This window comes from Elgaria multicarinata, chromosome 11, assembly GCF_023053635.1.
Source record: "Elgaria multicarinata webbii isolate HBS135686 ecotype San Diego chromosome 11, rElgMul1.1.pri, whole genome shotgun sequence".
NCBI classification, from domain to species: domain Eukaryota; kingdom Metazoa; phylum Chordata; class Lepidosauria; order Squamata; family Anguidae; genus Elgaria; species Elgaria multicarinata.
Window position 1 is genome coordinate 48,178,273 of NC_086181.1, and position 25,528 is coordinate 48,203,800.

The following is a 25,528-nucleotide window of genomic DNA, read 5'->3' on the forward strand; positions in this document are numbered from 1 at the left end:
GGTGGGGGGGGGGAGGTGGAATTGGGCCTCCTCCCCACCACCCCACATCTTGTCACCATCCCTGTCACTTCTCCAAGGGTCCCTCGCAGGAGCCGCTCATCAGCTCTGACGCTTGGAAACATCACCAGGAAAGACACAACTCAGCGGAAAAGGAGCAAGCGTGTTCACTGAAAACATTGCCAAGCAGGAGGCGCCCCAGATCTTCACCTTTGGGGGCAAGAACTGCACTGGCCACTAGTTGCCCCCTTGACACCCAGTGGCCAGGAGCAATGGAGACAGGGCAGTTGCCTCTGAACCCCTGAGGGTGGCTGAGCCCCATGAAACAGGTGGCATAGCGTGGCCACAGCTCCCGAAAGTGGGAGGAGGAGGAGGGCAGGCCCCACCTGAAGGCTGGTGTGGCTCAGTCCCATAAAGAGTGGGAGGGGCGGAGGGGAGCCCCCCTCATTCACATCACACCCCCTGGGGTTTACACCACTCTTCACCCGGGAAGCCATACTAGAATCATGAATGAATGCCTTTATTGAATAAGTCTTCCGACAATTTAAAAAAATCATTAAGAACAAACAGACATTAATCACACCCCCTGGGGGTTTACACCACTCTTCGCCAAGGCAGCCATACTAGAATCATAGAATAGCAGAGTTGGAAGGGGCCTCTAAGGCCATCGAGTCCAACCCCCTGCTCAATGCAGGAATCCACCCTAAAGCATACTTGACAGATGGTTGTCCAGCTGCCTCTCTATTCTGACTCATTTGAGGCGGCACGAGGCGCTCCACGGCACAGCCAAGAGGGCACCAAGCGTCCTTCCTTGGAGCTTCTTGGTAAGTCCACAGAGCCATGAGAGAGTTGCTGTAGTGCAGACAAGACCACAACAATAAAGGTATTGCAGCAGCACAGGTTTTGGCGCTCTTTCCCACGGACCCCAAAAGTGGGTCGGCTGCAGGATGTCCACCGTATGGAAGGCAGGCGGTGGCTGGCTGCTCCCAGGCCCAAGCGCCTCCTGGGATGGGGCCAGAGGGGAGTGGGGCTGACGGGGCTTTGGTCAGGGGCCAGGGTGGCTGCCCCCAGGACAGGGCGGTGGCGGAGTCAAGTGTTGGGCGAGGGCGGGCTGCCCAACCGGATGCCCGCCAGATGCTCTGGAGCTGCCACTCCTTTCCAGCCAGCGTGGCCAAGGCACCCGCTTAAAATGTAGTGGAATAGGACTCGCCACACTCAGGCCCACACAGCAGGGATGGCGGCCTTTGGGATGAACGATGTCTCTTCTGGGGATGGTGGAAGCGGCACCACGGGCAGATGGACCACTTCTGGAGAGCAGCGCAGACAGATGCCAGTTGGGCCAGCAAAGGAGGGCAGCTGAAATGTGGGGATGCTGCCCCACCCTTCCCCGGCCAGGAGTCTGTCTCCTTGCCCCGTGGCCAGTAGCCCGCTCTGTTGCTTCGCTTTCCTCCGGGCGTGAGTTCAAGTCCACACTTCCACGGGGATCATGCCCTCCTTGCTGCGGAGAGGGGGCAGGAGGGACTCCTCAGCCAGGAACTCGAGGGGGAACTGAACCAGGTGGCCCCGGATGCTTTGGAGATGGTCCCGGGCCATGATGCGACTGACCAAGGCCAAGCTATTCACATTGACGTACTCCCGCAGGGCCCGGCTGGACTGCACGGCGTCGGTGGGGAGGCAGCGGAAGACCTGCCCCCAAGAGGCACGGGGGGGGGGGGGATAAAGAGGAAAGGCCCACGGTTAGGTGGCGACACTCCCGTCATTCAGAGAGCTGCGCGCTCCTCTTGGGAGCTGGTTCCGGGTCTGGGACTGGCCGCTGTTTTGGTGCTCTTCATGCAGCAGCAAGGAGAAGATCCTCGCGAGGCAGCCAGTGGCTCTAGGAAAAGCCGCGCCAGGCCAGGCCAGGCCGCTGCTCCGAGGGGCTCAGAGAGGAAGAGGAGGGTCTTCTCCATGTGCCCCTGGGGAGGGCTGAGGCAGGCTGCCCTCTGGGGTCGGAGCCCCAGGAAGACAATGGTTAAGGAGGGCCCCCACAGGCCCCCTCCTCACTTTAAGACCTCCTCGCGTCCATCAGGACAGGAGTTCCAGGACGCGTTGCCTGGAAACTGTGCAGCCCGCTCAGTCAGTCTGGACCGGACTCCTGCGCACCAGCCCCCACCCCCAGCGCACGCCATGGTCACAGTCCTTGTGGGCCTGGGGAATTGCCCCTCTGCAAGGGCAGAGCAGGGCCCCAGCCTCCCTCTGTCCTTCTACCTCTCCTAATTCCCAGGGGGATGAAAGTGTGGTCAGGGATTAAAAGCGATGGGGAGGACGTCGCCCTCCCCTGCCAGTCCAGGTACTCAGCCGTATCAGCGGAAGGGATATGCCCACGTCCCTCCTGCTCGGTGTGCTGTGCCCCCTTCCCCCAGAGGCCACGGCGCACCTGATCGTAGATGTTGGTGTTGGACTGGGCCCGGGCTTGCCAGGTTTCATGGAAGAAGCGGTCGCTGACTGGATCTTGAATGTCGACGCCAGGCTCCGAGGTCACGCCCAAAATGCACCTGCCAGAGAGGTCAAGAAAGGGACTTTCCATAGAGAAGTTCCACGTCTTAGGAAAAGACTCTCAAGGGCAACAGCACCCTTCCACCCATGTTCCCCAGCAACTGGTGCACCCAGGCTTTCTGCCTCTGATGCTGGAGGTGACACTTAGGCATCACGACTAGTAGCCATGGATACCCTTCTCCACCAGGAATTTATCCAACCCCCTTTTAGAGCCATCCAAAAATTGGTGGCCATCACTGCATCTTGTGGCAGTGAGTTCCATAATCTAACTATGCGCGGTGTCTTTCCTTTTCTCTGTCCTGGATCTCCCACCAATCAGCTTCATGGGAGAATGATCCCAGTGGGTTCTAGTATAACGGGAGAAGGAGAAAAATGTCTCCCTGTCCACGTTCTCCACACCAGGCATACTTTTGTACACCTCTGTTTTTTCCAAGCTGAACAGTCTCAGCTGTTGCTGGGGCACATGGGTGGGAGGGTGCTGCTGCAGCATGTCCTGCCTTGCTGGTCCCTGGTCGACAGCTGGTTGGGCACGGAGTCTGATGCACTTCTTTCGTTCTTATCTCATAGGGGAGATGCTCCGGGCCCCTGATCATTTCAGCTGCCCTTTTCTGCACCTTTTTTCCAGCTCTACAATATCCTTCTTTAGGTGTGGTGACCAGAACCGCACACAGTACTCCAAGTGTGGTCGCACCATAGATGCGTATAAAGGCAGTAGGATACTGGCAGTTTTATTCTCAATGCCTTTCCTTATCATGCCTAACATGGAGTTTGCCTTCTTTGCAGCAGCCGCACACTGGGCTGACGTTCTCATCCATCTTTCCAACACAACCCCAAGATCTCTTTCTTGGTCGGTCAACGCCAGCACAGATCCCATCAGGTTATACTTGAGGTTGGGATTTGTTTATTTTTTGCCTCAATGCGCATCACCTTCACACTTGCTTAACGAAGGAGCCAGAACACCCCTTTTCCAGAAGGAAGGGGGTGGGAGGGGGCAGGAAGAATGGCCAAGGTTAAAAAGGTACAGAAGGGAGACGGAACAAATTCACTCCATATCAGGGTCATCCGGTGACGCCGGCTGCGGGTTGAGGGTGGGGCTGGAGCGCCGTGGGTTGAGGCCTGCTTTGCCTGTAGAAGGGCCCAAGTTCAACCCCGGCAGCATTTTCTGGCAGGGCAGGAAAACGTCCTGCCCGAACCCCTGTGGGGAGGGAGAGCCTGGGCTGCTGGGCCCCATGGGTCGGTCCTCTGCCTAAGGCCGCTCCCTCGGTTCCTAGCAAAAGCAGCGCCTGTTGATGCTGCGTAGTAGAGCTACGGAAACAATCTCACTGCAGAACACACAAGAGCCTTTAAATTGGGGGCGGCGGCCTTTTGGGGACCTAAGAGCGACACGCAATGCCAGCCCATGGGTCGGGGAACCCTCTCTCTTGCCCCACACCTCAGCATGCGGGGATGAGGAGCTTTAAACTTTCCCCCGTCAATCCTTTTATTAGCATCAGGGAAACAGACCTGCCCCCTGGCCCAGGGTGGGGTGGGGGAGGTCGCCCAGATGTGCTTTAAATGGGTGGAGGGAGGTGGGGGGTCTTCTCAGAGGCTGTCAAGCGCAGTAGCTGCAAACCTAGCCTCAATGTTCAGAGGCGAGGAACCTCCTCTGTGCCAGTGGCAAGCACATGCAACCGGGGGTGGGCTGGGGAGGCATTCCCACGTTTTTGTGAGCGCCTTCGTTCAAGGGAGGGGGAGAATGGAGCTGGTGCCCCAGTTCAAGCCCACCACCAACGGCCTCCAGGCACCGTGGCCTTGATCCTGGCTCACGGCTTCCCTTCCCCTCCGCAATCCCCTCCGCACCCACCTGAAGCAGTCAAGACGCAGGCTCAGGGCAAACCTGCCCGCCTGGTACTCCTGCCCACCCATGACGGACGCCACGAACTCCGTGTCCTCCACCAGGACGGCCAGTTCACTGTCCCGCTTCCCCAGAAGGCTCCGGTCGTTGATGTTGGCTGAACCTGAAGGCAGGGAGGTGTGTGTGGGGGGGGTGGTGTTAGGCAGCGTGGACGGCACCTTACGGGCGGGACCAGGGGGCGCCACCCCCCCCACCCCCCGTCCATCCACCGTCCCTCACCGATGATGACACGCCGGTCGTCGGCGATGAGGATCTTGCTGTGGATGTACACCAGCTCCGTGATGAGCTGCCCGTGCAGCTCGCCGTGCGTCCTCAGCCCGCAGAAGGAGATGTAGCTCTTCCAGTCCTCCCCCACTTTTGGAGGGGGGGGGGAGGCAAGGGACAGTAGGTCAATGAGACACAGCCGAGCCTTCTTCCCCAACTGGGCGCCCTCGGGATGTGTTGACCGCAAGTCCCAGCACTCGTAGTCCGACACATCCGGAAGTGTGGCCAGGATGGGGACAGCTGTGCTAGAGGGAACTTGTACAGCAACATGCAACAGAATACCTCTGGGCATGTGCAAAGGACTTCACCCTGGAAGGGATTTCAGCCAATACACACACACACCATTAGGGGCAGTGATTCCCCCCCCCGAGTCAAAATGCCCCCAAGTGCCTCTCACTGGAAGCAGAGGGCCCACCCCCTCAGTCTCAGAAGCCATCCTGGGATGACTGTAGCAAGCTGAGGGGGAATTCCACATGGCCTGTCCCATCCTGTCCCGCCCATGGACACTTACTGACAGCCTTGAGGCGTCTGACGATGGAGGCCTCCCCACGGCAAAGAGTTCTGCAAAGGGGGGAAAAGATGGACAGGGGTCACTCAGCTTCCCCACCCCCACCCCCCCTTCTCCCACCTTTGGATGGGGGGGGGGGTGGAGCTCCAGCTGTGCAGCGTCTCTTTCTGGCCATAAGAAATGGGGAGGGGAAGGAGGGACGCAGCAGGAGAAGAACCTCTGTTTAACACCCACCACCACCACTGCCACCAAATGTGTATGGGGATGTTCCCTCCCTCTGAGCAAACGCCTTCTCCCCATGCATCAGCACACGGGCCCCGTGTTCTCTCCCCCCCACCGCGTTCTCCCCCCCCGCTCGCCTTCCAAACTCACTGGTACGTGAAGTGCAAAATGGCTTGGATGGAGTTGCCGCCCCCCTGCGCGATGTCCCCCTCAAATCCGGGCAGGAGAGGGAGCAGCACGTACACTCGGAAGGCCTTCTTCTCTCTGCGGGGGGGAGGAACCACCCCGGGGGTTAGCAGGCACAGCCGACAGCGATCGCCACCCCACCCACCCCGTGGGCCTCCAGGCCTCTGCATGGTTTACACGGCAGATTGATGGGAGTGCCTCTGATCCCCCTTCCCCCCGCCCCCCCGGAAGCCCCCACACACGGCTGGGCAGTCCAGGCTGCCTCTTGCGGGGGGGGGGGGGGCTCTGCTTAGCCACCACAGTGAATAACGGATTCTCTTAATGAGTGTTTAGAAGCCATCTCAGCTGGCCACAGTCGCCACTGCCCCCCTGTGGTTCTGAATGCCCAGGCCCCGTTCTCATTTGCAAGCAGACCTCTCGCGGTCAGCACCACGGGTTGCCCCCCCCCCCCGTGGGCTCCCTCAGCACTAGAACCTGGGGAGACACAGCTGTGAAAGATGGAGGCAGAGTGGCTTTCCTCTCACCCACGAGTGATCACAGCCCATCTGGAATTGGGGCCGGGGTCAGGCCTTAAAACCAGGGCCAACGGTGGCCACGGCCACGAACCTGTAGGCGAGCAGCACTCGGTCCACGAGGGCGTCTCCCACGGTGTTGAGCACCGAGCGCCCATCCGCGCAGCTGATGAAGAACTGGTTCTGGGGCAGGAAAAAGGCCGTGAGTGAGACGAGGAGAGAAGAGGGAAGGCAAAGAGAGAGAGAGAGAGAGATCCACGCTGCAAAGAGATATCCACGCTGTTTTAACTCTGTATTAACCCTGAACTCATGAGAACCTTAATTTTGCTGCGTGGTTTTATCCTGGTTGTGCTTTTTATATTGTATTTTGTATTTGTGTTTTTAACTTGTTGGTTTTATGATGTTTTTAATTTTTGTGAACCGCTCAGAGAGCTTCGGCTATTGGGCGGTATAGAAATGTAATAAATAAATAAATAAATAAATAAAAGAGAGTCCGTGAGCAGCTCCCCGAAAGCATCTTCCAGCCCCAGGAGCTATTTTCAGTGCTGCGCTTCCACCTCAGGGCACCTGGCGTGTTCATAATAAGTGATTACATCTTGAAGTGCATAACACAAATGAGAGTGCCTCTGAGGAAATGCAGAGTGCTTTTCTTGCTCCACTTTGGAAATGCAACCCTTTTCGCTGGGCATCAGAGAACGGTGGGGCGAGGCCGCCAGATGGAAATGGTGCCCATGGCCTTCATAGCTGCTTTCTGTTCAGAAATTAACCATCAGCTCAATGGTGGATTCCTGCCTTGAGCAGGGGGTTGGACTCGATGGCCTTGCAGGCCCCTTCCAACTCTGCGATTCTATGATTCTATGATAACGCTGCCCTCCGCCCCCTCTTCTGTCCCCGGGCAAACTGGTGCTGACACCCGTTTCTGTTCCCTGAACTCACGAGATGTTCCCTCTTCTGCCAGGAGGAGGGAAGCGCCCCCCCACACCCACACACCTTCGACCCACCTGGCCACCTACCTCAATGTACAGGAAATGCTGGCTGTCCCTAATGACGCTCAGGTAGGCGTTGTAGATCGAACACTCATGGAGGCCGGCCGACCAGCGGTCCACGGAGCGCAGCACCTGAGGGAACGGGGGGGGGGGGGGGGCGCTGAGCGACAGGCTTTCTGCTTCTGCCCAGAATCAGAAAGGTCCCACCCGACGTGGACACAGAGGGAAGCCTGGACCCCCTCCGTGGGCAGTGGCTGGGGAAGGCGGAGGGCCTGCCTCGGGCGGAGAGGAGGGCCGGCCTGCTTTCCCGGGGGCTTCAGGGCCTCATGGCACGTCTGTGGCATCCCCTGAGAGGCCCCCAGCCCTTCCTTCCACCCCGTGCCCAGAGCAGCGGAATGTGTTGAAAGAGAAAGCGTAGAACGGGTCGTATGGGAGTGGCGCCCAAGTGGCCATGTCCGCCACGCCCTGCGGCTTTAGAGTCGCTGCTGGGCCCTCCCTCTGCCGCCCCCCCCCAGCCCCTCACCTGGACGTTGGCCGTCTGCGCTCCAGGCACCACAAAGGGGAGTCGCGGGGGGGGCGCGCGGGGGGACTTGGGCAGGAGGCACGGGTACTCGGGTCCTTTGTACTTGGCCTTGATGATCTGAGGAGAGGAGACGGGGAGGGTGAGGAGCCCAGACGCTGCCCCGGCCCACCGGTGTGCGCTGGCTGCAAGGGAGCGTTTGACACAGCACGGCTGTGCTGGCTGGGAACGATGGGGCGTGTAGTCCAACACATCTGGAGGGCACCGAGGTTGGGGGAGGGGGGTTAACTGGTGTACTGAACCATCTCAACTCTGCAGCGGCGTTAATATACAGTGGGGCGGAGGGGAGAGGCTTCGCCACAAGACTCCCCCTCCCCCTCTATCTCCAGACCGTGGGGTGGGGTGGGGGTCCCCCACCTCTGTACACCCCCTCCTCCCTGAGCCCGCAGGAGAGGGTCGCAAGCCAGGCAGCCAACGGGGCAGCCGCTGCCACCATTGCCCCGGCCGGCCGTTGTCACGACGCTTCCGCAGGGCTCCCGGCATTCCAGGAAAGGGGAGAAATGCGCCGTGGGCGCACCAACGAGCAGTGAAAAGCCGCTGTGACGGACGAGCACCTTGGAGGCCCCACAGCCCCCCTTTTACAACAGGATCCCTCGACGAAGGGGGAGAGGGGCCTCCTCTCGTCCCTCTGCTCCTGAGCACCCCACCCGTTTACTGGGACCAGCAGAGACGCCAAACGGCACTTGGGGGATGCAGGCAGAGACGCCAAACGGCACCGCGCGGAGAAAAACGGGACAATCTGCTCTGGAAACGGATGTTTCCTGCCCCTTGGTGGGGCTCAGAACTCCGCCACTGCGCAACGCCCGAGGCAGAGCCAGGATCCCGACGCTCAGCACAGCCTTCCCCCCTTCCACGCTCCACTTTCATGTCACGAGGGACGCTTAAGGAAGGTTTAGAATTCAGCCGCTGGAACCCTACGCCCAGTTTCTGACATCCCTTCAAAGCACTCCCCAGGGCCACGTTCAAAGGCTGGGAAGGGCTCCTCCCACCCCAGCCGTTCATCTTCATCATCATCACCACTACCACCACCATTTAAAATGTAAATACGTCCAGACAGACTTGCAAACAACACAATTATGGTTGCATTTAGACAATAAGACTGTAGAAATGAACTAATAGCCCTGGGTGTAGCCATCCCCAAAGGCTGGCCTGCCCCATTTCCAGCAGTTCATTTGGGTGGGGGGCAGGGGCAGCCCCTAAGCCTGTGGGGTCCCATTCCTCTGCCCCACCCGCCCCTCCGTGGGACTCGCCTTGGTGAAGTTCCAGCGCTGGATGAAATGTCTTGCCACGTCTCGGGCGGCCACTCCGTGCACAGCCACGCCCACATCTCGCCACGGCATTCGGGGGGTCTGGCACCTATCAATGAAATCTGGCCACGCCCCAGAGGCCCAGCGCCAGAACACAGCAGGGCCGGACAGCGTCAGGGCCGGAGGAGGAGGACCACCACGGCCGACCACTTCATTTTTCAAAGCAAGTCAACCCGTTTCCCAGGGCCTGGGGCTCCCCTGGGGCCTGTGCCCAGGGGCTATGGGGGGGGCATACCCTGCCTGGCACCCTGGAGAGCCGCTGCTGCCAGTCAGTGTCAGCAGTACTGGGCTGAACGCACCTAGGGTCTGACTGCGTCCGAGATTCCTGGGGCGGTGAAGAAGAACGCAGAGCCTCCGGCCCCCAGGCCCCCATCTGCGCCCTCGGCTAGTTCTAGGGGGACGAGGCTGGGGGGGCGGGGCGCGTAGAGCAAAGGCCCCCTGCTCAGAACCGCCCCCGCCCCCACTCACCTTCAAAAGGCCTGTCCAGTTGCACCCAGTCTTTGGCAATGAGGTTGCTGTAGTCCTTGCCCAGCCAGAGGCGCTGGTTGGTGGCCAAGTCAATGGGGGGCTCGGGCTCCCCAGGAGGGGCAGCCCCACCCTGAGGGAGAGACAGGGTCAGAGGCGGAGGAGGAGGCTTCCCTGCCTGGAGAGGGGCGGCTTGGAGGCGAGAGAGGAAGAGGAGGAGCAGAAAGTCAGAAACCGGAGAGAAAAGTGAGGCTGGCAGGGCAGCGGACGCCGGGACCGCCCCTCGATCGATCCGGCTGCAGCCAGGCGCCGCTGGCCTGCCACCTCTAAGCCCACCTGCCGCTGTAGGCTGAGCACTGCTGTGATGTCATGCAGCACTGTCCAATCAGAGCGGCTGCTGCAAGTCAAGAGGCAGCTCAGTTCAGCTGCAAAAAGGGTGGGGGGGGGGAACCCAGACGGAGGCGAAGCGCGGAGAAACTGCAAGCGAGAATGAGGGAAGCCGGGGTGGCGGCGGAGAGAACACAGGACCCCGTTGCCACAGCCCAGGAATGGAGCGGGACAGGGCGGGGGCACAGGAGGCACCACCGTACCTTGATCTTCTGGCAGGTCTCCCTGCTCAGGTCTGTGAGGCGGTACTCGTGGGTGTCCCAGCGCCCATAGGCGAGATCCAGGCCCCCCAGGAAGGCCACGGATTGGTCCACCACCACCAGCTTTTCATGGTGGGCCCACAGGAAGACGATGGAGGAGACGTGGTCGGGGTGGCGCATTACCTGAAGGAGGAAGGAAATGGGGCTGAGTTTGGCCGCTAAGGGCAGCCGGAATCCGTGGCCCCTGCCCAGGGGTCGTCCGCTTGCCCCCTCAGCTGACGTGTCAGCCACAGGCCACGGCCAACCCCGAGCAGCTTCCCCAAAGGCTCTTACTGTGGCAGAGGCTTTCGTGGACACACTTCACTTCCTCAGGGATTTGAGGGGCCACCTGAGCAGGCAGGTGTGCGTATGCACACCCCCACACACCCCGATGAAAGAAGAACAGGGACGTGGTTTCTCAAAACACAACAAAGGGGACCCGAGGTGGACTGGATCACGTCCACTGATTTGCACCGCTCGGCCTTTCATCCTCACTTTGCAGTGGGGGGTGGGGAGACCAGCCTATAATGGTATGTGGGGGGGGGACAGGGTCCACAGAAGCTAATAACCCTCCGGACCAAGCGCAGCTCCTGCAGAAGAGACCGGTGGGAGAGGAGGGTCTGGCTGCCACAGGTGGAAAGCACAGCAGTCGGGGGGGGGAGGGGGGGGAGGGGAGGTGCTGGATGGGGGGGCAGGAGGGGAAGGGGGCCCAGCACCCGAGGGAAGGAGAGGCAGGGGGGTGAGCGGGGCGAGAAGGTGCCAGGAGGGGGAACAGGGTGTGTGTGGAGGGGAGGGGTCCGTGACATAGGGAGGGCAGAGGGCAGAGTTTGAGGCAGGCGGAGAGGCCGGGGGGGGGGGGGCTTTACCTTGATGTTGGGGTGCAGCAGCATGAGGGCGCGCTTGCTGTAGTCGCTGTTGATGCCCAGGGCAAGCTCCACCTCCTTGAAGAGCAGCACACAGACGCGCACGCCCTGCTCCTGCGGGAGGCACAGGGGGGGGGGGGTCAGCGGCCAGGAGGCAAGCCGGACCCTCTCCCTCCCTCCCTCCCTCCCCCCCTGCCCAGCCCCGGCCAGGCGCTCACCGCCTTGTGCTTCAGGATGAGGTCCAGCCGCCACTCATCTGACCGGGCCGGGCGCTTCAGGTAGATCTCCGGGCTGAGCCTGCCAGGAGCAAAGAGAGAGCGAGACGCGCCCCGACGGTCACAGAGAGCTTCGGTCTGAAAGCTCACACACACACTCGCGTGATCATCACTTGCGTGCTGCGACTCCGGGGGTGGCAGCTGGCCTCGAACCAGCGCCGCCTCAGCCTGGCTTCCCAGAGGGCAGCCACCAGCCCGTCTGCTAGAGGCAGGCAGAGACTCCGGGCTCCCCCGCCCCGGCACGGGCTGCCAGCTCCAGGCAGGGAGAGGCTTCACCTGACTGACTTCTGCCTGCCATTCAGCCCACGCAGGGCTCAGCCCCAGAGCGCTGAGGGCGGCTCCTTTGGGGTCTTCCTGTCCCTTCCCAGGAGCCCTGGGAGATCAGCAGCAGCCGGGCATCTCCAGCCCCTGGTCAAACTTCCCAGACCACGTGCCCTGGGCAAGCAAGATGGGCCAACGGGCTCCTCCTGGTGGATGCCGCCCCCTCCCACCCGCATGCTGAGGCCATCACATCAGCAGCCAGACATGGGGTGGGGTGGGGGGGCTGCCACCGGCCCATAGCGCTGCAGGGGACTCCATCCCCCTGCCCTCCGCACCCCCCCTGGCAGTGCTCAGCGCTCACCACCAATCCGTGATGAAAATCTCTTCCTGGGCTTGCATCAGTGCGTCGGCCACAGCCGCAAAATAGCCGGCACCATTGACAAACCTGAACAGGGAGAGAGGGGTGAGGGGGGGCGGAGCAAGACCCCCCTTCTGGATACCAGCCCCCCCACACACACAGACCCCCCACTCACCAGCGAGCAGGGGTCTCCTGGCGGACCGGCACAAAGGCCTGGAAGCGATTCGGCCGCAGGAACTCCCTGCCTTTGTCCTCAGCCAATTCTCGGATCTGCTGGCACCACCAGCGGGCCTGACGGTAGCTGCTGCACTTCAAGATGAGCGACCTGGGAGCAGGAGGAAGACCGGGGGTGGGTGGGTGGGTTTCACCAGCAACTCCCAGCCTTTCTCACACACACACCCTCCGCTGCCACGGGCCAGGGTCCTGCCTCCTCCTGCCTTCCAAATGCCTCCCGTCCTTCTCCCCTTGCTGAGGGAGCCAGGACTGAATGGGAATGTCAAGGGGAAGCCATGAAAAGGCTGCAAAGCGTCCGCGCTGCCACTCTCCATGGCGGCAGGGAGGGGGGAGGGGGGGCGAAGGATGAGCAGGACCGTTCTCCTGCCCCCCAGCTCCCTTCCTGGCTCATCCTGTGGAACCACTACCAGCCCGGACGGAAAACTGCTGTCCTCCAGTTTTTACCCAAACCTCTCTATTTCCTTCATTCCGTCTTCATCTCTGTTCAGATTTCTCTGCGTCGATTAACTCCTGTGCTCTAACCCCGGTTGCTCCCTGCCTCTCCCAAAATCCTTCTATGAGGATCCACTTGCATCGGGTTTGCACTCACTGCTCACACCTCCACGTTCCTAGAGCAAGGCGTGTGTGAGGCCGTGGGCTCTGCCTCTCTGCACGGAAGTCCCCAGACAGAATGATAGAATAGCAGAGTTGGAAGGGGCCTCTGAGGCCATGGAGGCCAACCCCCTGCTCAATGCAGGAATCCACCCTAAAGCATCCCTGACAGGTGGTTGTCCAGCTGCCTCTTGAAGGCCTCGAGTGTGGGAGAGCCCACAACTTCCCTCAGTAACTGATTCCATTGTCGTACTGCTCTAACAGGAAGTTTTTCCTGGTGTCCAGCCAGAATCTGGCTTCCTGTCACTTGAGTCCATGATTCCGTGTCCTGCACTCTGGGAGGATCGAGAACAGATCTTGGCCCTCCTCTGTGTGACAACCTTTTAAGTATTTGAAGAGTGCTATCCTGTCTCCCCTCCATCTCCTCTTCTCCAGGCTAAACCTGCCCAGTTCTTTCAGTCTCTCCTCATAGGGCTTTGTTTCCAGACCCCTAATCATCCTGGTTGCCCTCCTCTGAACACGCTCCAGCTTGTCTGCGTACTTCTTGAAGTGTGGAGTCCAGAACTGGACACAATATTCAAGATGAGGCCTAACTAGGGCCAAATAGAGGGGAACCAGTATCTCGTACGATTTGGAAGCTATAATTCTATTAATGCAGCCCAAAATAGCATTTGCCTTTTTGGCAGCCACATCGCACAGTTGTCTTGAATTCTCTCTGCCCTGACTCAACTCACATCAGGGTGTCTCCTCCTACTCCTACTCCTCTCCCCCACCAGGGCAGAACCCCCTCCACCCTACAGCCCCCCGGTGTCCCCTAACCTGCAGGTGTTGTCCACGCGGACTCCGTACTTGGTTTCCGTGGGCTTCTTGCCCACCTGGACAGAGAAGCCCGGGTCGAAGAGCAGCACGAAGGAGATGATCCCTGAATCCGGCTTCATGTAGAGCAGGAACGAGTCCTTCACCACCAGCCACCTGAAAGGGTCAAGGGGGAGAGTGAGGAGGGGGGTCTGAAGGCTTGACGCCCACGGAAGTGAAGCACAAAACTCAGGCCTTGGAGGTCTGGGGATATGTTGCTGGGAGGGGGAGTCTCCTTTCTCAGGTAAAGATCCATCTGCCAGTTCAGTTTCCATTCCTGAGTTAAATTTCATTTCTTCAGGTTTGAAATGGTACTTTCAGTTTTTTGGGAGGGGGGAAGAGGGGAGAAAAACATGAGAGAGCCACCAAGAGAGAGAAGGGAGAGAGAAAGTCAAGAGAATGAGAAAGAAGAGGCTGGGAAACCCTAATGCAGCTAGGGTAAAAGAATTTGCTCTGTGGACTAAATACCTTTAATTGTAAGTTGCTTGTTTTACTTTCCTAGTAAACTGTTGTGTTGAGCCCAGTGTCTGGAGTCTCACTCAACTCAAGTCTACCACCTAAACCCCACGATATTGGGCAGGGGAAGGTAAAGGCAGGCAGGCCAAAGATCCTTAAGGCGTGGCTCAGGGGGTCCAGGTCATAGGAGGAACCCTGACCGGGAGAGATAACGAGAGCCCCCGTCCCTCCTCCTCCTCACCAGAGCTCCTCCGAGGACTCACCTCTTCGACCAGCGGTAGCAGACACGATGGCGCCCAGCACAGTTCAGGCCGTGGAACCGGTGCCCCCCGGACCGTTTCAGGATCATGCCCTCCCTTGAGGAAGAGAGAGGAAATGCAAGGCTGACTGCTCAGGGGACTCCAGAGTCTGGGATGGAGCCAAGGCTTCCTCCCCTGAGCAGCAGGGAGAGGCGCACGGGCCCAGCCATCGAGGGAGTGGCACAAACGCAGAATTTGAGGCACCCTAAGGCCCAAGGCTCTCATTCGGACGAAAAGGCCACATCCTATTCCGCGAGGCTGGGTGGGAGGGGGAGGGGGCTTTCCCCTCAAGGAGGGTGAGGGGCAGTGACAGTGGGGTGGGGGTGCGTGACATCTCCCAGGCTCGAGGGGAGCCCTCAGAGATGACCCCTGGGCAGAATGTAGCTCAGGCTCGGGGAAGGAGCGGGTGTCTGCCGAAGCGAACTTTTCTGTGAAACTGACTAACAAATATAACCGATATTGTTATGTGTGAAAAATTGCCTGACTGGCTAGAATTGACACGGCTGTTTTGAAAAAACAAAACAAAAACCATTTGGCATCATTATAAACATTACAAAAAAAATAAACGGACTGGTCCGGGGCAACACTGTCCGGTTTCTTTCATGAAACCATCAGCCTCCACAGTCCTTGAGGGCTAGCAGCTTGATTCCCAGGAGGAAAACAAACTGAGAATGTTCCAGGAAGCAAAGGGCGCGACCGGACGGCAGGGGTGCAGCTGTGGACCCACAGAGATGCCACGAGGCGCCGGTTCCCCTGGGCAGTGGGGAGCCCCCCCGCCCCGCCCCCCATGCTCACACCAGCGGAGACGGGGCTGCGCTGGACTCACAGGCCTTTGGGTCCCAGATCCGGAATGAAGGAGAGTCGGCTGACGTCCAGGAACTCCGCCTGCCAGTCGGAGGAGGGAAAGAGGGAGCGTCAGCACCAGGGACCGGGAGGCAGCGCTCGGCCTCATCCACAGCCAGGGAGGTGGCAGAGGAGAAGCCAGAGGCCGGGATCCTGGCCCTCCGGCTAGGCCCCATCCCTCCCCAAGGGAAAACGGAGTGGGCGGGGGGAGAGAAGGGGGCATTACCATAGCATGGTAGTCCCGGTACAAGCTCATCTCCAGCAAGGTATTGAGGTAGCTCTCCAGCTGTTTCTGTGGGGAACAAGCAAGTAGGAGCACCTGGGGCTGGAGGGGCATCACTCCCACCACTCTCCGTGGCCCAGCCAGGCTCTCGTTACCTGGACCCCTGTCTGCTCTGCAAAACCCGAGCAGCAACTATTCATGCAACTTCACACACACACACACACACACACACACACACACACACACACACACACACTCCCTGCTCCAGGGCCTCTCAGGTTTTCAGCAGAAGATGCTAGAGTTAACTGCGCAGTTCTAAAGCACATTGAAATGCATTAAGTGGTTACTCCTGTCACTGGCTAGTGCTTCTCCTTCGCTCTCACGCACGCACGGCTCTGGCGCACCTGTTTGCTGGATGGGCGTCGGGAAACCTCACCCCCGTGGGGCAGAGATGGTAACCCCAGGGCCGCTCCTTCTGAACGGAAAGCAAACCTGCGTGGGAAAGAGAGAGTGAGGCAGGCAGCAAACTGAACTTGCAGTCCTCCACCCCACCCATTTGAGCCGGCAAGCCCAGGAGAAATGCATCCACTGAATGGAAGCCATTACGCCCCCTTTTCTGCCATCGAGTGAGGGGATGCTGAAGTCCCCCCAGTCCAAGACCGCCTCCACCAGCTCAGGCAGGAGACGGGGCCAGGGGTGTGGGGCCAGGCAGGGCCCATGCACAAGCACCCTCACCTGGGATGCCGGGAGGGGGAGGGCGTGGGTGGGAGGTGAGAGCTGCTGACCCTGCCCAGACTGGCCGGCCGGAACGTTCTGCCGCTCTCTGGGATCAGCGCAAACTCAGAAGGCGAAGACGGCCAGCTGGTGGAGTGGCCCAAGTAGGCTAATTCATTGGATTTCCAATTAAAAGGAAGGGGGCTGGGGAGACGCTGAGCGGAGCAGCATTTGTGGCAGGTAACCACCACCACCCTGAGATAAAAGGAGGAGTGAGGAAAGCGACCCAGGAGAGGCTGGACCCTCCGCCCCTCTTCCTTCGATTCACTCCCAGTTCAGACCAGCACTTTAGAATACAAGAAGAGGAGAGAGAGCAGCGATTTCGGAATGGGCAGATATCTTTGAGCAGCTTTTAAAAGGCGGCTTCTCCGCGGGCAGAAGGGGGCCGGCCGTGCGCTCTGCAGGCTGAACCTATGCGTTTTACTCAGGAGTCAGCACTGAGTAAGAACATAAGAAGCGCCATGCTGTATCAGCACTGTTCACACAGGGGCCAACCAGCCGTTGGCCAGGGACCAACAAAGCAGGACATTGAATGCAACAGCAGCCTCCCACCCATGTTCCCCAGCAACTGGTGCACACAGGCTTCCTGCCTCTGACACCGGAGAGAGCACACAACCATCATGGCTAGTAATCATGGAGAGCCTTCACTTCCTCCAGGAATTGATTCTTCTTCTCCCCCGCCCCCCGCACCCAGTTTGCTCCGGGGGTCTTTCTTCCTGTAACCTGGCCACAGACACACTCCGCCGTGGCCCGTTGCTAGTAGCCATGGATAGCCTTTGCCTCCGGGAATTTATCCAACCCCCTTTTGAAGCCATCCGAATTGTTGGCCATCACTACTTCTTGCGGTAGTGAGGGTCGTGTTTTTCACCCTTGGGGTGTACTTCTGGAGTCAGCCCTGAGCCTGAACGGGCAGGTTTCAGGAGCAGCCAGGAGTGCCCAGGGCCTCGCTCGGCAAGTACACCAACTGCACCCGTTCCGGGAAATCTCGGATCTTACCAAAAAGGCACATGCCTTACTTGCATCTCGTCTTGACTACTGTAATGTAGCCTACATGGGAATGCTGCAGATTTCACCTCCCTTTTTAACACCTTTTTAAAAGCTTTTTAAAGTTATGGAAGTGTTTGTAAACTGTGTTGATAACCCAGGAAACTCCATTTTACACCACTTTGCTCAATGACGGATGTTCCCATGAGGCCTTAAGCGCCCTGTGGAGTCTGCAGGTGATCATGGGACACGGAGGCTGTGGGGGCGGGGAAGGAACAGCTCAATCTCTGATGCTAGGAGGGAATTTTGCATACCAAAACCTGGTTTGGTTACAACATGTCATTTAAATGTTTGCAAAGGGGAAAAAACCACACCTCCAGAGCAGCTTTTCCAAACCGCCCAGGGTGGAGCGAATTTCCATGTTCAAGGTTTGAAAGAAACCTATGTCCTTCCCTAATCTGATAAACTCCAGGTATGTTGGACTACAACCCCCATCATCCCCAGTCAGTGTGGTCATTGGCCAATGGAGTTGCAGTCCAACACATTTGGGGGGGGGCACTGGGTTGGGGAACGCGCTCCGGCCGTGACTTCAAAGGTGCCAGAGGGTCCCTTCGGGAGAAAACGGGCAGCCATTCCTGCAAGGTTGGCAATAAAACTTGTTAGCTAGGAAGTTAAAGCAGGCATTGTTCTCCTTTCCTCCTCATTCCTGGTTTTGTAACAGAAAACAACCATGTACAGCAGCCTTCCTCAACTTGGGGCGCTCCAGATGTGTTGGACTACAACTCCCAGAATGCCCCAGCCAGCTCTGGCTGGGGCATTCTGGGAGGTGCAGTCCAACACATCTGGAGCGCCCCAAGTTGAGGAAGGCTGCTGTACATGGTTGTTGAGTATTTCGGGTTATTTAAATCAATTACTATTTGTGTGAGGAGAAAAAAAAGTACCACCTTTAAAATTTGAAACGGGGGTGAAAAAGCACTGCCCCCAAACGGCGGGACTTTCCTCTCCCGCGCATCGAAAAGGACCGCGATCCTCACCGAGACAAAGGCAGGATGCTCATGAGAATCCGATGCTTCATCAGGTCCCGGTGCAGCTCCTGGAAGTGCTTGAATTTCTTCTTCATGGTCCAGGTGAATTCGCCGTGCGTCAGACGCAGGGAATACACCGTGTTTGGCCGCACCTGCCAAGGAGAGAACTCCAGAGCTGAAATGGCCACCTGAGGCCCTTGGGTGCCCTACAGATAACTGCAGCGCACTTGGGGTCCTTTTCTCTCCCACGCCCACCGCTCCACACACACAGAACCCAGGGGCCGTAGGACGCTGGATGGTACAGGAACGGCTGTCAAGGCACACGTTCAATTTCACATGCGAAGCCACCTTGGGAAACACGCAGGTTCCAATATGGCGCCCACATAAAAACGGCAGGGAGAATTCGCTCATTTGGGTATTTACAATGTTCATATATGACATAATGACCTGGTTTGCACATAATACCAGCCCAGCATACAGGTTCCGCATAAACTATCATCAAATCATGGGTTGTATTTATGTCTGAACCCTGCACTATGGTTTAGCTATAGGTTGTTAAACCCCAACTAACCCAGAGTTCACAACCCAATTTTAGGGTGAAAATCCATGTTTGAGCATTCACACATCCCTTGTCCTAGGATGGTGGAGCTGAAAAGAAGGTCTCTCTGCCACAAGCCAGGAGAGCCAGTACTGACTGGGGGCCGTTTTCCTCTTCCCCTCCCCCATTCCGCCCCCCCTTTTGTATCGTGTCTCTTAGATCGTGAACCTCCATGCAGGGGGCTGCCTCGTCTTTTAATATCTGCACAGCCACTTAGAACACTTCAGGTACTTCTGTGAGGTTAAATAATCTTCTTTCATTTCTTTAATAAAATAATCGTGTAAAAATACATCCTTCTAAATATCATATTTTCACACCCAAAAGGGCTAACTTTCATCACTAGACCAGTAATGGGGCATCCCGGATCAAGAGCCGAAGGGCAGCACTGTGGACGGGGTGGGTGGGGGATTGCGCTGCCCTGCACACACCTGTCGGATGAAGGGGGGCCTGAGAGCAGACTTCAAACACCTGAAAGGCTGCCAGGCTCTCTCTGTGGCTCCCGAGGGCAGGACGGGAAAACAATGGGTGGAAATGGCAGGGAAACGGATTTCGGCTAAACCGTAGGACAAACTTCCTAACTGCGAGAGCTCTTCAGCAGCGGAACCGGCTGCCGGTGGAGGTGGTTGAGCAGAGGCTGGATGGCCCCCAGGCAGGGAGGCGGTGGCGGCGCCCTGCTGTGCAGAGTCTGCACCGAGCAGGGGGTTGGACTAGGTGATCTCCAACGCCCCTTCCAGATCTGTGATCATGAGGCATCATGAAAAGCAGGCAATGTTACCTTGGCTAAAGAACTCCGTGTTTTTTTTTTTTTTTAAAAATGCTGGTGTGTTAATCCACAAAACTTTTACGAGAGCCACAGTGAAATGGGGACACCAAAAAATGTGGCTTAACTCTACTAAACCTGGAAAGACCAAGAAAATATATATTTAATAGTCAGGAGTCATAGTTAATGGACAGCTCTTGGCTTGGCTAAGAGTCCAGATAAACCACTCAAATCCACATGCAGTGAACCACGTCAGGGGCCTCCCGCTAGAGAATATTCCGCTTCGCCGGTGTTCCACGCTTCAGCCTTGCAACTTTTGGAGTTGATCGAGGTGGGCCAGCGGCGTGTGACTGGAGACCACCGGGCCACGGCTCGGACCAGGATGGCTGTCGCCAAAGAGCAGGCTCTTCTCAACAGTCAGCTTGGAACGGAGCCTTGAGAAAACGGTGCCTCCTCCGTCAGCCGTGGCCGCACAGCAGCGGGTCTGGTGCAGCCTTCCCTCCACAGAGACACGGGTGGGTGTGAGTGTGGGTGTGGTTCAGCCACCTGACCACCAATCACCGGGTGTGGGCATTGACTTTGGCTGGGACAGATCCATCACCCAGAGTATTATGAGACGGACATAGAATCAGAGTTGGAAGGGGCCTACAAGGCCATCGAGTCCAACCCCCTGCTCAATGCAGGAATCCACCCTGTTATGACCACAGCTGCAAGAGGAACGAGTCTGACGTTTGGGCAAGATCCTGTGCCTTCGCCGCGTGAGGGAGCGCCCCAATGTCCCATGGAAAAGGGTGATGCGGGGGGAGGGAGGAAATCTTCATGAAAGCCACAGCTGGTCCTTGTGAGGCCCCAGAGGCAATTTGCGGCTCTTCCAGCACCACGTGGTTCAAGCTGCCGTGATCCCCTCCTTCCTTCTTGAGCAGCTTCTCGTCCAGGGCTGTCGTCTTGCAAGTGACCTTGGTTGTGTTGCTGCTGCAAGGCTGCAACTGTTTACACAACAAGAAAAGTGGGGGGGGGTGGCTTTCCCCTGGGGGTGGGCCGAGGCTTGCCACCTGCGAAAGGAGCCACGCCAACTCCGAGTTGCTGACCCAGCTGCCCAGGCCTGGAGACGAGTGGAGGGCCGCCCTCCTGGCAGAGGGGGCCAACGCTAGGAAGGTCCATCACAGGAACAGGAGCGGCCACCGCTTGCGGAAAGAGGGGGGCGACGAGAGCCACGAGCCATTGGGCTGTGCTCACAAGGACAGACAGACGAGAAACCACGGCGGCTGCAAATGCCCACGGCTCCCAGGGGCTGTGAAGGGGGCACCTGGCCAAGGCAGCCTGTGGGGCTGGGTTGGAGACAATCCAGAACACACGGTTCCCTTGCTCTTGAATGCAATGGGGGCAGCGGTGTGTAGACATCGTTGCCTCCCATCTTCTATGGTAGGAAGTTGCATTTCATAGGCACGTTTAATGCCCTTACTTTCAAAGGGGTTCTTTTGGGGGGTGGTACAGCTCAGTGGGTAGAACCCATTTTGTATGCCAAAGCCCCCCGGCAGGCCTTGTTGGCCTCAAACCTGGAAGAGCCACCACCAGTCAGTGGACCGTGAGCAGCATGGGGCAGGGCGGGGGGGCCCCCAGCAATGTGGTCCAAGGCTGCAGCCCAGGGGAAAGGGCCCCGGGGGACCAAGGTTCTCCTGTAACCGAGAATCATAGAATCATAGAATAGCAGAGTTGGAAGGGTCCTACAAGGCCATCGAGTCCAACCCCCTGCTCAAGGCAGGAATCCACCCTAAAGCATCTCTGACAGATGCTTGTCCAGCTGCCTCTTGAAGGCCTCTAGGGTGGGAGAGCCCACAACCTCCCTAGGTCACTGGTTCCATTGTCGTACTGCTCTAACAGTCAGGAAGTTTTTCCTGATGTCCAGCTGGAATCTGGCTTCCTTTAACTTGCGCCCATTATTCCGTGTTCTGCACTCTGGGAGGATCGAGAAGAGATCCTGGCCCTCCTCTGTGGGACAACCTTTCAAGGATTTGAAGAGTGCTCTCATGTCTCCCCTCAATCTTCTCTTCTCCAGGCTCAACATGCCCAGTTCTTTCAGTCTCTCTTCATAGGGCTTTGTTTCCAGACCCCTGATCATCCTGGTTGCCCTCCTCTGAACACGCTCCAGCTTGTCTGCGTCCTTCTTGAATTGTGGAGCCCAGAACTGGACGCAATACTCTAGATGAGGCCTAACCAGGGCCGAATAGAGAGGATCCAGTACCTCACGTGATTTGGAAGCTATACTTCTATTAATGCAGCCCAAAATAGCATTGGCCTTTCTTGCAGCCATATCGCACCGTTGGCTCATATTCAGCTTGTGATCTACAACAATTCCAAGATCTTTCTCGTTCTCGATCCAGAAGCCTGACTGGCCTTAAGCTTTTGGGTTCTCTGTTATTTTACTACGTCAAAGCTCTCCAAGGATCACGTAGCTTGTGCATCTCTCTTTGTGTGTGTGTGTGTGTGTGTGTGTGTGTGTGTGTGTGTGTGTGTTACATTTTTTAAAAAGCTACCCTATAGGAACCTGCATTTCCAAAGATGGATGGTCTCTGAAATTGAATGCATGAGGGATGTCTACAATCCTTTGCCAGTTTTCTTCTCAATAATTTCGCCCCCGCCAAGAGCCTTCCGGAATCACCGTGCGGTAAGAAAGCTGGATTCCTGATCACTTCAGCTTTCAATCAACAAAAAAGAATTAAGTCCCTAGTCCTCAATAGACCCTCTTGCCATCACCACTCTCGACATGCCCCTTTCCTTTCCTCCTTACACCCCAACGGCGAGTTCGGATCCATATCAAACACAGACTTTGCCAACTTGGAGTTCTAGTATTTTCAAAGGACACTCCCTCCCTCCCTCCCTGCTTTTGCAGCCATGGTGTAACCTGAGACGTTGACTCCCTAATTAAGGGCTCCGAGACGAAGGCTTAGCGCAAGCCCCCCCCCCCCCCGCTCACAAACAAGGCCTCTGCGGCCATTTTAAGGAAGCCCCCTCCCCAAGAGAGTTCAGGAAAGCCACCCGCCTGCCTTGAGAAGAGTGCTGGTTGGCTGAGCCTGTGAACGGAGGCCCCTCTGGGCCCTCCCCCCATGGCAGCTGATGTGGGATCCCCCCAGGGATGTGTGCTGCTTGAACATCAGCCTGCAGGAGGCCTGCCCCCAGCCCCCCACCTTTGCCCCCGTCCCCTCCCGGATGCCACCCACCCACCCCTCTCTCTCTCTCTCTCACCTTGGAGCCGCTGGCATATCGCTCGGAGCCCTCTATCCGCACGGTGACCGGCACCCCACGGAGAAAGAGGGGGCCCTGGGAGCGCAGCGGCTTGGATTCGTAGATGGCACGGAAAGGGCACGGCTCACCTGGAAGAGGAAGGCAGGCACGGAGGCCGGGGGGGCCACGTTGGAATGGAGGCCAGGGGCATCTTTGGCCCAACCCCCCATCCCCCCAAATTGCCCCCCACCCCCGCCAGGCCCGCCTGGACTAACCGGGGGCCTGTCCGTCACGGAGGCCATCGTGCTCGTCCGGATCCACGCACAGCTCTGTGATGTCGAGAGTGTTTTCGTCGGGGCTCTCCATGGTCAGCGTGGGGCTGGCCTGCTGGGAAGGAGCGGCAGAGGAAGCCCTGCAGTGCCAGGCCCCAAGACACCGGCTGCCCTGCCTGTCAGGGAAAGCAGGGCCCCATCTCCAAGCCACCTGACGTGTGTGTGTGTGGGGGGGGGAGGCCCATCCACCCACTACCACATCCACCGCCCGGGGACTCAGTGCTCCTGGCAGCCCCCCCCCCCGGCCTGTCAGATGACTTGTGCCGGAGATAGTCGCCTAAGGCCGCCACGGAGCAAGCCGTCCTTCCTGCCCCACCCTGCATGGCAGGGTGACTCACTGAGCAGGAGGGGGGGTCCCCCCCGACTTCTCCTGCAAGGAGCATTGCTGGCTGCTGAAGGCCCCAGCAGGCCGGCTGATGGACAGACACGTTTGGCAGGACGGGCTGGATGGGGAAAGAGAGCAACGGGCCACGGCGGAGTGTGTGTGTGGCCAGGTTACAGGAAGAAAGACCCCTGGAGCAAACTGAGTGCGGGGGGGGGGGGGGGGAGAAGAAGAATCAATTCCTGGAGGAAGTGAAGGCTCTCCATGATTACTAGCCAAGATGGTTGTGTGCTCTCTCCGGTGTCAGAGACAGGAAGCCTGTGTGCACCAGTTGCTGGGGAACATGGGTAGGAGGCTGCTGTTGCATTCAATGTCCTGCTTTGTTGGTCCCTGGCCAATGGCTGGTTGGCCCCTGTGTGAACAGAGTGCTGGACTGGATGGACCCTGGGCCTGATCCAGCCTCAGGGCCCTCCTCACGTTCTTAAGAAGAAGGAAGGGATCCAGCCTGGAGCGCTGCAGCTGCCACTCGGAGACCAGGCAGGCCTCGGGAAGGGGCACGTGGCCAGACGGGGGCTCAGGAGGCCTCCTCTGTCCCAAGAGGATCCCCTGCCCCAAAGGGGAGGCACCGAGTGCCAGGACGCCCGGCTGGGCCCCAGGAAAGGCAGCTGAGGAAGCGATGGAAAACTGGGGCTCCTGGGCACACAGATCCTAGCAGGGGCCTTCCCTTGGGCTGAGCCCTGATCCCAAAGGAAGGGACGGGAGGACGGGAGGGCCCCACGCAAGGCCACTCTTTGGGCCAGGACTGGAGATGGCCCTGCCTGCATCTGGGGGGTTGTGCTCCCACGGGGCTCGGCACGGTACCCAGGGGGACGTTCCTGGGGTAACGACCGTGAACTTGGCATTAAGTCCTGGGCAGCAAGGGAGAAAGGGTGAGGAACCATGTCGGTGGGGGGAGTCTGGAGGGGGCAGCATTCTGCAGGCGCTTGTGTCCCTTGGTCCACGGAATTTGGGGACTCGGCCCATGGCCATGCCTGGCTCCGTCCTGGGTATGTCCAAGGCCACGGACAAGCCCGCTTGCCCCCCACCCCCAGTACCTGCCTTGCCACCCCACACCCAGCAGAGCACCCATCCAGATGGAGGCACCCAGCAGGGCCGCTGAAGGGGCCGAGGCACCGGCAAGGAGGGCATCAGTTGGCAACACAGAAGCTCGTTTGCTGTAGCTTCGAAGCTTCAGATTGTATCACGTTCAGCTCCCGGGAGCCTGAGGCGGCCAGAGGGTGGGGGGGCAGAGGGGGGCCTTTTGCTCACCCTGACCAAAAGTGGTGCCCGGTTCCAGAGGCAGGCGGCATCCCCGTGTGCGCCCAGCCCCTGCGGGGAGGGAAGGCAGAGCCTGCCCCGGGGGCAAAACGGGGAGGGGGCTCCTCTGGGGCGGACAGCCGAAGACCGGGGGCCCAGGGGAGTCCCTTCCACCCCCCACCCCCGGGCAGGGAAAGTGCCGTGAGCCCTGGGCTCTTGCCAGCTTTATGGAGGGGGGGGGAGGAAGAGGCGCCCCCGAGCTCCCCCTGCCTTCTGCAGAGACCTCCCTAGCGCGGCAGCCCCAGGAGTGCTTCCCGCAAGCCCCGGCACCTTTCCCTCCAGAAGGGCAGCGCCGCTTGCGGCCTCCGGCGCCAACATTCCTGCAGCCGAGATGGCAGCCGCCCACCCCACCCCACCCCACCCCCGGCCCGGGAGAAGGAACCCAGGCGTCCGGCCCCTTCTCGAAGCCCGGCGCGGCGCTGCTCTCCCGGCAGAAGATCCCCGCGAGCTCCCTGCGAAAAGGGCCGCGAACGTCTCCAGCGAGCGGAGATTTTGAGTCATCCGCCAGCCGCACGCGCGAGTTAGGGTGGGGGCAGGGGGGGGGCGCTTGGGACTCTCGTCTTAGACGCGGGGGGGGGGGTTAGGGGAGATCCTCCGAGGGAGGGGGCGCCTTGAACGGCGGGGGAGGGGGTCCCGAAGCTTACCTGGGGCGGCGGCGGCGGCGCTACTGGGAAACGGGACGGGGTGGCGGGGCTGGGGAAGAGCCGGCCGGGTGAGGAGAGGAGAGGAGAGGAGAGGCGGGGACGGGAGGGCTGGCTGTTTTCGGGCTGGGCTGTCTCGGGCGGGGCGGGCGGCCGAGCGGGAGGGCTGTCCCA

At 59.0% G+C, this 25,528-nt stretch overlaps 2 protein-coding genes across 3 annotated transcripts in view; one reads left to right on the forward strand and one right to left on the reverse strand.

Annotated features, from left to right (window-relative positions):
• LOC134406585 (uncharacterized protein C17orf114-like) overlaps positions 1-25,528 on the forward strand; it is a 70,197-nt gene that overhangs the window by 42,746 nt on the left and 1,923 nt on the right. The gene's annotated exons all lie outside the window — the stretch shown is intronic.
• PLD2 (phospholipase D2) lies at positions 497-25,399 on the reverse strand. 2 transcript variants are annotated; one of them, XM_063137365.1, is made up of 25 exons: positions 25,358-25,399; positions 22,979-23,087; positions 22,725-22,852; positions 18,133-18,275; positions 15,745-15,832; positions 15,344-15,409; positions 15,101-15,159; positions 14,239-14,331; positions 13,484-13,636; positions 12,015-12,164; positions 11,843-11,926; positions 11,164-11,242; positions 10,949-11,059; positions 10,047-10,226; positions 9,460-9,589; positions 8,935-9,053; positions 7,628-7,744; positions 7,132-7,236; positions 6,213-6,301; positions 5,571-5,684; positions 5,202-5,251; positions 4,646-4,780; positions 4,376-4,529; positions 2,414-2,531; positions 497-1,683 (listed from the first exon to the last, which is right to left on the reverse strand). In XM_063137365.1, the coding sequence occupies exons 2-25, from the start codon at positions 23,067-23,069 to the stop codon at positions 1,459-1,461; spliced, it is 2,781 nt and encodes a 926-aa protein (XP_062993435.1). In that variant the 5' UTR covers positions 23,070-23,087; positions 25,358-25,399; the 3' UTR covers positions 497-1,458. The 2 variants fall into 2 exon arrangements, with proteins under 2 accessions (XP_062993435.1, XP_062993434.1); XM_063137364.1 differs by having other exon boundaries at positions 22,979-23,090.